At 42.7% G+C, this 11,994-nt stretch overlaps 1 protein-coding gene and 1 non-coding gene across 2 annotated transcripts; both read left to right on the top strand.

The window, feature by feature from the left end:
• Nucleotides 1-751: 751 nt before the first annotated feature.
• Nucleotides 752-3,834, top strand: LOC135497408 (uncharacterized). Its single transcript, XM_064787295.1, has 5 exons — nt 752-871; nt 1,384-1,509; nt 1,801-1,946; nt 2,627-2,761; nt 3,371-3,834. Exons 1-5 carry the CDS (start codon nt 762-764, stop codon nt 3,706-3,708), a joined length of 855 nt encoding a protein of 284 aa, XP_064643365.1. The 5' UTR covers nt 752-761; the 3' UTR covers nt 3,709-3,834.
• A 2,256-nt stretch (nt 3,835-6,090) lies between these two features.
• Nucleotides 6,091-6,162, top strand: Trnae-cuc (transfer RNA glutamic acid (anticodon CUC)). The gene has a single exon. It is a non-coding gene; the product is annotated as a tRNA-Glu (tRNA).
• Nucleotides 6,163-11,994: the final 5,832 nt, after the last annotated feature.

An 11,994-nucleotide genomic window follows, 5' to 3' on the forward strand; every position in this document is an offset into this window, starting at 1 on the left:
GTGCGTCTCCGATCATGCCGATAGAGAAGCCCCTCCACACGTCAAGATGTTACGCACGGTATAGGTTGATGGTGATGGACCGTATGCCAAATCCACTAGAGTCCTTACCGCTGTCCAAAATTGAAGCTGCTATACTCCAGTATGAACCACCAGAATGCTAACTGACTGGCCAGGGTAACCAGGCGAACAGGTGGGTATCAATGTGTTAACCCATTCGACAAGCAGCCTAACTGCCGAGATGTCTCTACTTCTTGCATTCTGAGATTTGTTTCTTCTTCAGGAGAAGGCAAGGCCCATCAACACATCTCAAGAGCCAAAAAATACTTCAAGAAGAAGGAAAACCAGTTCAGAAATATTGACCTTGGGAATCTGGCAGAGGTCAAATGCACGATACCCATCCTGAACAAACCCTCTAGATTAGAGTTTGATGAGAAGTGTACCAATAAAGCCTGTATCATCAGAGGGGTGACAGGACACTGGCCGGCACACAAAAAGTAAGCTTGCCCTTTCGACTTTTGGTCACTGGCTCGAGACGTAACCGCGGACACGGCATGACCGGCGGATGCGATGTCCGGGCTTGCATTTTTGGCGCAGCAAGTCGAAAACGATCAGCTATAAAAAAACAACAAGACGATAAGGTAACCACTGCAGGCACAAATTGCCGCAGAGATCACAATGTGTTTCAACAGCTTTGGAAATAAAGATTTGTTTTTATTTTTGACCTGAACATTTTTTGTTTTTCCAGGTGGAACGTCACAAAGATGAAAGACGATGCGAGATTATCGGCGTATGGACTGCCCATTGGGGATTCGCCCGTCCGCCCAGGACTAATTGAGGAGCTCTGGGCTCATGATATGTCACGACGATATAGGTAGGCAATTATGTTACATTTTGTCCCTCCATGGCTGATGATGAGCTCTGGGCTCATGATATGTCATGACGACATATTCACATGTAGGCAGTCAGGTCACATGTTAGCTCCAGTGGAGACTGGTTCAGCCTGGTAAGACCACTCGCCTCCCTGCGAGATCTTGTGATATTTGGGTGGTCGATCGCTCCGGTCACTACAATCCAACTTGCGTCAGGAATTGGCGGAGGCGCAATGACTTGGGACGAGGCTGGAGACTGGGTTAGGGTGCCGGGCTCATAGCCGGAAGTTCGTGGTATTCACGATAATTATTTCTATCTAAAATCTTTCGGTCATCGGACATTGGTAGGTCATGTCTGGAATAGAACTTTTCATTCTAAATGCGAAAGCAACTTCAAACTCGAACGAGGAAAAATGCGTTCAGTCCTCCAGCATCAATTCTGCCAGTTGTCGCGGACCAATATTGAAAGTAGAATAATACCTTTATCTTTACGTCAGTCTCACTTCTATTCTAGTTCCCAGCCAATGGTGTTCATGCGCTCCTTCCTCGACCTGTACCCAGAGCTAAGGGACGATTATGATGTACCCGAACTGTTCAGGGAAGAACAGGACATGCTGAACGCTCTGCCACATAAGGCCAGGTAAGTCACTGCCAAATTAGAGGGGATACGCAGGACGCAGGAGAGGGGGGCAAATTGTCCCTCCAGAGGTCACCAGAAAATCGGCTTTTTCCCATGATTTTGGCCGAAAGATTTCACAAAGGGTCATTTTGCTCTCCTCTCCCCAGAGAGCCTTTTGCCCCATCTCGACAAGAAGCTACCTACGCCCCCGATTGATTCAAGTTAGTGTCCTCTCCGCTGTCTTACATCTGCTTTGATTCAAAGTGGTGCTTTGTTCATTACGTAATACGACTGGACCTCCTTTTTCACCAGATTGGACTGGCACTGGCTGATCATCGCCCCAACCAGAAGTGGGAGTTATTGGCACATCGATCCCGTCAACACCACTGCGTGGAACGCGCTCGTCTCTGGGAAGAAACGATGGGCAACCTACCCACCAGAGACCTACTACGTCCCAGGTAAGTGTTGTGATTGGTTTGCCAGCGCGGAGGGAGCGGGGCCAACAATCCCAAAGCAGCCTTTAGTTAACACCACGGGAGATGACTGCCGTTTCAATTCAGATAACGATGGACATTGCACTGCTACTTCCGCAAACCTCAAGCGATCTAACCAAAGGAAAGCGACCACGTGGCAACTCACTTTAATAGCCAGTTTATGCAAAGAATTGCATTCGCCGGACACTTTGAAGCCTGTTCGAATGTTCGTCATCGTCTTCAGCATTAATAGGCAGGTTTCGCAATCCGTACGAGCGACGAAGTCACTTGGTGTCAACATCTCTCGTGGCGCAACACTCGTAAACCAAGAAGAATCGGCGAATTTTTACAAACAATTCGCCGATAAAATACCTTTACAGTCATTTAGATACATATGTACTTCGTCGTCCGTAGCTGAGGCTTTCTGAACCTTTCTATTATCTTCTCATCTGATCACATCCCTTGTGGATCTTGCTGGAATAGGAAACTGTCAATAGCGAGTTTTCGCAAAGCCCACGAAACGCCAACATGAACGCATATCTCATTATTCGACCTCATGATAACAATGTCGAACAATGGGCGGGGTATAGTCGTTCACGTTGAGGTTTCGGGGGCTTTGGGAAAACTCCCTTTGTCCATCATTAACGTATTTATTTGTTCTGTAGGAATGCGCCACAATGACCTGAGGAAACAGGCATACGGTGACAAAGAAGGTGTGGACAACCCATATTTGTGGTTCTCCCAGACGCTGCCTTACATCAAGCCTCAACTGAAGCCGCAGGAGTGTATACAACAGCCAGGTCAGTGTGTGTGGCTCCTTGGCACTCTGATTCCAAGGCTTTCTGTAATGGTTGTGGTATTTTTTGCCCGAAGGCTGGCGTTGTCTGATGCCTAGCCGCCGGACAAGGCCATGCATATAGTGCTCAGGCTCATCTTAGTATAATAGCTAGGTTCTGACTGCACCAGCTTAATACCAACTTGAAACACAAAAGATATGCTCTCCAGCCTATGCTATGTATGCTACATTCTTAGAAATAAAGGTATTTGAAAAAGTTTTAAATGTTTTTTCAAGCCAACACAAATATGCATCCCGTAGAGAAATGAAAACCCCTCAGGTGTTGTTTGGAGTCTCAAAATCCATTAGGGGTTTTTCATTTTACCGAAAAACCTCTACGGTCTACATATTTGTGTTGTCCGAAAAATATTTGAAGGTTTTTCAAAAGCTCAAAACCTTTATTTTTATGAGTGGACATGTACATACATGTAACTCCCGAGTCCTACGAAAAGCGTGAAAATCATTTCATTTAAAAAATCCTCCCAGTCTCAAATCGCTGCCTTGGAAGACGATATACCGACGACCGTGGCTGTACCCCGTGACAAACTCACGAACTCGCTTTTCTATCCTGTAGGTGACGTTATCTTCATGCCTGAAGGCTGGTGGCACGCGGTCCTCAACGTCGAAGACACCGTGGCAGTCACACAGAACTTTCTCAGGAAATCAGCGCGGCGCAACACAGTCCAGTTACTCCGACAGTCAGACCATCCCCAAACTTTGAAAGCTTTGGCGATGAAGTATGGAGACACATATCCAGGTTTGTTCGAGGAGAGGGATACAATGGACCAGGAGCGGCTGACCAGTGACGATTTGAAGGACATGGCGGGCAAAATTCACATGGTGGAAAAACTGAAGCGGCTTGGGAAGAGTGAGAAGGAGTTGCAGGAACTTATGCAGAATAAACGAAAGTGATGTATCATTGACTTCGAACCACTAAAGGATGATAAAAATCCGCATTCTATTCGTACGATCACAGCATGCTGTGACATCACATCACATCATGCACAGGCATGAGAGACGCGGATGGTTTGTTTTCCATCACTGTATATAGATGACGCCTCGATAGTTTTTCTTGAAAGGTTTTTGGTTGAATTGATGTTCTTTACTCCGACAGTTAGACCAACCCCAAACTTTGAAAGCTTTGGCGATGAAGTATGGAGACACATATTTCAATACATACAACTACATGTATATTAAATTTTAAGAAGATTTTTGATAAATCGCTTTATAGTTTGCACATTTCTTCCTGCATGCATTTGTGTACATCTTTTCTGTAATACACGTGCAATGGAGGCAAAAATATACTCTAGCAGAAAGAAGATGCTTTAATATGTTTGCTTTGGATTATGGAACTTGATATCTGAGAAATCAAGTGAGAAATATATATTCACACCTTTCAATTCTAATGGGCTGTTCATCCTTTTCCATCACTTAAATCATTTTGTAATAAAAAGCAGTCTTTTGATTAAACTTTCAATAACATTGAGGTGCGAAAATTCATTTACGCGTTTTTCTCTCTGATAGAATTAGTCGTTTTTACCGTCCCACTAAGCCTGGCGCAACCTCACAGGGCTACACCACTAATAGATTTTAAGGCATTATCATTAGTCATGACTGCCATAACTTTTCTTACTCGTGTGCCTAATATCTGCAGAGAAGGAAGACCTCACCCAGGGCATAAATGAATAGAATATTTGGCAGGTCATAAATTTCAGAGTTTGGGGGTCTGAAGTTTTTGGGGGTTTTCGTTACAATTTGGCCAACCTACAGGTTTCAGGGCTTAGCGAAATAATTAGATATCAAAAGCCACGCCGGCCATATCAGGCTCTAAGTGCATCAGAATATTTGGCAGCAACAGCTTTAATTCATGATATCAGAGAAAATACATTCTGATTGCACATATAAAAGCCCTGCTGGACAGTGAGACAACGCATTGATTTCTTAAGTTACTTTTGATTCTGATCGGTCAATAAGTGATGTGGCGTCAGAAGCTAACGGACGATGGATGACCAGTCAACAACGAACTTTGATGTCTGTGACCTTGAAAGGTATGTAGGTCAAATCAATAACCCGTACTATCACGTACCTACGCGTGATATTTCGACCATTCGTTAACGTAATGTAAACACATGTTGTGTTTTAACATTTTCCCACCTGGTGGCCAAACCGAGAATCATATCGGACCGTATTCGGTCCAGAAGGAAATTTCCCTAGCTTTACATCAAGTTTCAAATATGATAGTCCCAGTGGTTACTCCAATACTAAGGTGCCGAGCCTTTAGGCTGGTTACTCGTAAGAGACACTGGTGACGACGGGCGGCGGTAACATGTGACAGTGGATATAGTCCCCCTGGAGTCATAGTCTGGTAGCATTGTATTTGACCAATTAAGCAGCATGATCTATTGTACCGCTAACCCTAACCAAAACATTTAGCAATGCGGGCTATTGATACACGGACTATCAGCCCTAGGACTACTATCCCCGTCACACCGGCGCTGCATGGCCCGGCCCATACAGCGTAGCGGATCGAAGCTAAAAAGATGCACAGCTTCCCATGCATTAGGCCTACAATGATTAAATTAAGGAAATCAGACAAAAAAGTTGTTGGCTTCAGTTTTCCAGAGAACGGTGTTTTCAGTTGAACACTCTGATCATAGGCAGCAGCACGTATGATAATTTATGAATGACCCTTTGGTAACGGCTTGAATGTTAGTAAACAGTCACATTCTTGGCAACATTTCAAATCACTTGCCACATATATAAGGCGAAGTACTAAAATTAACGAAATCGTTTCCTTGTTCTATTTTTAGTTCTACTTTTGTTTTCATAATTATAATGAGTGTTGGGAAATGACCATGTGATTCTTGGCAAGCTACCGTTCGGTTTGATACTGACGGCAAAAATTGGTCCAATTCCAAAATGAATAAAAAAAACTTGGTTCGAGTCCAAAATAATGTGGAAATTCCGGCATGGGTTTTGTTTTAAAATCCCGGAACATTTCCCGATAAAGACTGACTCTAAAGTATCTAAATGCGCACTTATGATTGAGCAACATTTTTGAAATCCTGTTCGTTCAATTAAATTGTTTAACGGAGTAGGGAACCTCTCTGTTCTCTACGAAGGACCCAAGTTGGTCCTTCTTAGACTTAGTACAGGGTGTCTTCAGAGAAAGGTTCACTTTCTCACCACAAGGTAGTTCTTTTATTCATTCTTGAAGCACGAGTAATGCCACGTGACTCGCGGTCATTGATCAATAATTTATTATTGCACGTTGGGATCTGGTATTGCAGCAATTCCCATATGGTCTAGTGGTTAGGATTTCTGGCTCTCACCCAGGAGGCCCGGGTTCGATTCCCGGTGTGGGAACGCACATTTTTCCCTTTTTATTTGTAATTAACCTTTTTACAATAATTTCTGAGCGGTCGACCTTGTTATCACAATATTCCGAAGTCCTTTCGGGCTGTCGTATGAGAAATACTTGAACAACTCTTCAAGTTTGGCTTTTTAGAACCCACAAATGCCACAAAATATAGCCAATTTGATTAAAAGTCTTCAGTTGCGGAAGGAAAGAGGCCGGTCGTCTGTCTGCGTCCGGAATGTCCGGTCCCCACAGTTAGAACCCGGATGTGTGTTTAATTCAACAATCATGGAAACGCCTTCCGGAATTGAGATGAGCAGAAGATTTATTTATGGCTATTGACGAGGAGACTTAGGTCTGGTGTGATGAGGCCTCGTGCAGTTTGCAAGGGTCAGCCTCGGGTCACTGCTGACAGCGCACATGGTGATAATTATTGTCATGCATCCACAGGAATTTCACATATTTCATATACTCCTAAATATAATTCCAACAAAATATGCCGGTGATCCGGCTTGAGGACATGACTATTGGACGCAGCTCGTGCAAATAAACATGATTATTCTAAAACATCTAGTTTTTTGCAATAGTAACGGAATTGCTGGTGATACTGACTATATAACCCGCCACACATCGATCACCAATCACGGGGCATTATGATCGATGTGGGTTAGGATTTCAATTAACACTCGATCACTCCACTATAAACATGTTTCTATTTTCATTTCTATTTTCATTTAGGCTAAATATATACAAAAATATATACAGCAGAGATATATTTGGACAGAATGTTTGAATAGCTCTTAGCAGAAAGTTAATAAGGATCGCGAGAAGACACACCCACAAATAGTCAATAGTTTCGTGACGTCAGTGGTCTGTTTACTTTGTGGATCGCCATCTGAACCCTCCCTCCAAACATCGATACAAGACGACACCGAGACAAACTAGTAAAACACTGTCGGCCTAAAATTATCACACTCCGGACGAAGTAGACCGGCCTCGCCACTCACTATGAGCCAGTACGAATAGGAAGACGAAATGGACTGTCCGTAGGGGCTAAAAAAGTGTATCACGGAAATAAGTATAAACATGAATGCGCTGAGTCACAGACATGGAAGTCTTGGGTACACATCAAGAGGTATTCGGGCCCATTTCCGTCCTCTTTTCAAAGATTTTGATAACTCAGAATGTTTAATTAGCCCTTGATAATTATTCATTGTAAAAGAATGTTTATATTTTGACGCAATATTTTGACGCGGGATATTGAAAGGCGGGAACTTTAGGTAGTACGTCTACTGGTAGGTGTCACCACTGGTATAATTCGATGAAGAGGAAAATAGTGTCGGCTTCGCTTCAGTTCAGGTGCTATCTTTAAACAACCATATCTGCCAAGTAGATGTATCGGAGATAGTGGCAACATATTTCAGGCCTTAAATATCATAAGCTACAAAGACTCTATAAATATCAAGGAAAAGGTTACAGAGATGTTGAAAAAAACACGCCTTGCTGAGGACGCATGCAAATACGCGGGAAAATAGTAACTATGGCAACTAACTATGCGTCATGTGATCCTGACTCCATTAGCGGTAAGCTGCTTGCAGCCGCTCGAACTGGTATTTCTAAAATTAGCACAGTATCCCTTCGGTGTTTGATGAAAAATCGATATCGTCTGTAGGCGATTTGGAATTCTGCCAATGTTTTGATCGTGAGGCGCATGCGTGAGTTGCAGTCTAGTAGAAGATAGATGGAAAAGAAATGAGACTCTGACATTCAACTGTTAGTGTTACATAACAGTCCATGCGATAACATGCGCATAAGCTAAAGCAACATGACAAAGCTTGCATAATATGTCATGGTATGTTCAGATATTGCATTGCACTCGGATTTGTCCTATCTTCCCAATGTAAAAAATTGAATACCTGTCAAAAGAAAAAAATTGTATTGAGCACTAACGAGCTTTTATTTGATATACACATATCTGAATAAAAAATACCTGGCAGTAACGGATTATTTGTGTATAATCATAGATGTCTTTATGAGCGAGGCGACATTGAATATCTTTTGGCATTCAAAACACTGAATTCATTTTGTTGGCGCGCAGTAGTGCTGCGCCAATTAGGTTGCTAAAGCGGAAAGAAAGAGATTTGGCGCTTTGCCAACTTTCATTTTCTGTGACCTTAAGAGTGTGATTTTGCTTTGCCATTTCTCTGACGAGACTTAACTCTCTCTGTTATGATGCACAAAAGATAAAAGGAATCTGAGGCTTTGAATCTTTGGCCTCAGCCCTCCAGATTGTATCTAAGACGATTTTTGAAAACATGTACTTGTATGCCCATGTCCATATTTGAGCAAAACCTGTTGGTCATCGGAAGATGACTCAGTCAGAGATGTACATGTATATTGAATGGACGCTAATTTGCCCGGAAAATTCTTTATGGTATTACGTACTTATACATTGTCTATTGTTGTGGATACAATGGGGTCACGCCGGGAAGCTGGCACGTGGTCATAAAGAACGTTAACAACACATAAGTCAGAAATCGTCATGATGTTCCCACTGTTGTTAATTACGGTACATAAGGGTAAAAATCTTTAGCAGTCGTCCACAGGCACTGATCGAAATATATTATGAGCTACCGAGATATTTTTAAACGATGAGAAAAGTACATATATTGAATTGCGATTCTTTTTAAGGCATATGTACCTTTGTGCATTAAGACACATAAAAAGTACAACCAAATGCAGTTCGTCTTGTTTTTATGTATGTATAACGGAGAAATCTGGGCTAATGACATTACATGAGTCTGCACGTCTTGTTACTAAAATTGATTCTCCTCTTGGCTGGGAATGTGGGTTAGTAGTCTGCGGTCATGCCAAAACAATGCCGAATATAGCAGATTTAATTGCAGGTCTAATTTTCGTGCAAATAATGCATTGCTGCAGTCCTAATTCTAATTGCTTCCCCGGGGGTGCCATATTGAATTCCCGGCGCTTGTGTGTGCTCGGGCGCTTACTTCCTTCCCACCAAATTCGTGGAGGAGTTTCTGACAAGCGCGACCAAACGCAGATACTCTGAGTGGCGGGGGTTTGGCTGCCATACTCTCAGTTAGGTCGCCCTCGGTTCCACCCATCCTGTTCCGTCTTTACCAATGCGTTTACAATGTATGTCAGCATCCAGGTTTTCAATATACTCCACCTCTCGATATTTAAAACGAATAATTACGCATGCAGGGGTGAAAAACCTGAATCTCTCAGGATGTTATATGAATGAAGCGAAAGGTGAAGCCCTGCAATTCGGATCCTTTCAAAAAGGTCCAAGAGGAACAATGTATGTCTTCCGTGATAGACCAGGCATAAACTGGCCCAACTTGGCAAGATTTCCCTCGAAAAGTTTGCTGAATGTAGTGCGAGGTCTTAATAGTATGATTCTGTTGCGATGAAATATACCCGAGTTTGCATGCATGTCCCACTGACTATAGGGTTTTGTACGTCAGGTCATTCTGAAGATAAATGACTTCTTTGCTTTATTTGACTTGTTCAAAAATTTAAAATTTGAAAATGATATGAGATTTCCAAATATATGTAAATACGCATTAAATATAAATTTCCACAGTCCGTTGAAACACCAAGCCCATTGCAAGTTTCTTCGCGCTTGGATGTCTATTTTGGAATGGTTGTTTCTTATTATATAAATATGTACGAGAACTAGGGGAGGAATTAAGGTGGTATCACAATGATTGTGCGAAAGTTATATACATGTACTTTGATAACATGCTAAATTTAATCACAGTCATGTGCCAATTATAATTTGGACGAATTCCAGTCCAATCGTGACGTCAAACGAACGCCCAGACTTGGCAGCGTGCCATGTTTATGTTGTGACTATCGACTGGGCTTGGAATGCGAGTGCACATGAGAATGAACATGATTTAATGTATCCATGAGAATTAACGTATACTCGAAATAACATGAATTTGCAGGGGCGATATTGGGTTTCAATTGAGGAAATGTATGCAGTTGAATGCTTTAAATTTCAGGGATAATTTGTTGATGTAACAGGGAAAAGGAGTTCACCTAGTCGCACTGTTGAATGACTTGCACGCTTTTTAAAAAGATGCAAGAGTTATTTCAAACATGGAGGTATTATTAATAATACCTCCATGTTTCAAATGACACTTTTTTATATTATCTGAGATTTTACACCCGGTTTTTGAATTCAAAGGAAATTGGAACACGCACGCGACCCCTTGGGTATCTGCGTGTGTGTGGGGGGGGGGGGGGGGGGGGGGGTTGCGCGTTTATCACCGAAAACCAGTCTTTCTGAGAGATTTTGCTGTAGACACGATTTTTTGGCCAAATTATTGAGAGAATTTAATTTCGTGAAAATGACTCGTGAGACTGACGTATGACCCCCGCGCATGACCTGACGCATGACCGAAGAAATATCATACAATCATGTAGTATCTCATTTCATGGTATTTGTATAAAAGTGCAATCAAACGTGGAATCAATTCACAAGCTAGCTCTGAATACATTATCGTCTACTACCGGCTGGGAATTTTCCATAGCGAGAGATCGATAGATCGTTGGCAGCGCGCCAAATCTCCTAATGGTGGGAACCAGGTCCCCATGAATATCGATCGCGAAAAGTGAGTGCATTAACATAGGATGAAGTTGTAGGGACGAGGCCGTGTTGATATGTCTGACCGAGTTGTGGGAATTTCGCTATTGCACGGTGCTGCCGCGAGGCGGTTAGCAATGGGCGGGGCATATGAGGCCGTCCCATGACCTTGTCTTGACTTCTCGAGGATAAATTTATACAATGATGAGCGAGTGATGACCATGTGGTTGTTCAATTGATGGGCTTAGATGTTTCAAAAGGGTTCCGTGACATGCCTGATGCGATTTGAGAATAGTTTTCTGAATATTTCAAAGTAAAATCATGAAATGACTACAGTTACTTTCGGGTCAGGTTCTTACTGAATCGACAGACAACGTGACTGGGTGCCTAGATTTTGCGCCTTCTGAGGTTTGCATCCGTCAAGACACGCTTTTGATTAGCATGGCATTCTTCATTCTGCGCATTGGGCATGGCAGTGATATGAATAGGGGCCTATCTATTCGGAGCTGTTTATAAAAAAAGAAAAACATCGACCTTTGTATCATCGGCCGATCCGCTGACGAAAATAACAGTTCTATTAGTCTATCTCATCTTCCACACAAACCACTACGCCATATATAGCCGAGCCTTCGTCTCCTGACGACGTGTAGTATTTTGATCGTCATGAAAACGCGGGAAGTCTCCAAGGCGACGCTCTCAACGAGATATCGATTTTCCGATGGCGGGAAAGCTGACTTTGGCACCGCGCCAACGTCTGTGGATTATTGGCAGACGGAATAGGGTAATAATATTAGATGAAAGTACCGCGTGCAGACCATGGAACAAACCTGTTAGATCCAACGTAACCATGGAAATGGCAGTGACTAAAGAATAATACTGCGGGCGCGCGAAATGGAATTGGTTTCTCCGTAGTTTTGCATAATGCGAGTATTGTGCGAAAACCTTGGCGCCGGGTTGTGAAATCTGCTCGGATGTAATTTTCCGTGATTGCGTATTCAGTCTCTCTGAGCCTCGTTGCTTTAGCTCGTTTTGCCGGAAAAAAGCGAGTGCACCAGGTCTTGAAAAAGGAATCCAATATAGAAAAAGAACATTGCGGAAAGATGTTAAGAAAAAAATCACCAAGGCCTTGTCCGATGCGCGCATGAACAAAATTTTAAGGATTTAGCAGCTTCTTTTACGTCAAATATGTTTATTCTTTTCCTGTTTCGGACCAAATCTTCTG

Source organism: Lineus longissimus, chromosome 12 (genome assembly GCF_910592395.1).
Source record: "Lineus longissimus chromosome 12, tnLinLong1.2, whole genome shotgun sequence".
In the NCBI taxonomy this organism is placed as follows: Eukaryota; Metazoa; Nemertea; class Pilidiophora; order Heteronemertea; family Lineidae; genus Lineus; species Lineus longissimus.

Coding starts and splice junctions, on each gene's coding strand:
- LOC135497408 (XM_064787295.1), top strand. CDS start 762: ATGAAAGACGATGCGAGATTATCGGCGTATGGACTGCCCATTGGGGAT. Junction 1,947..2,626: donor AGAGACCTACTACGTCCCAG/GTAAGTGTTGTG, acceptor TTTGTTCTGTAG/GAATGCGCCACAATGACCTG. Junction 2,762..3,370: donor GGAGTGTATACAACAGCCAG/GTCAGTGTGTGT, acceptor TCTATCCTGTAG/GTGACGTTATCTTCATGCCT.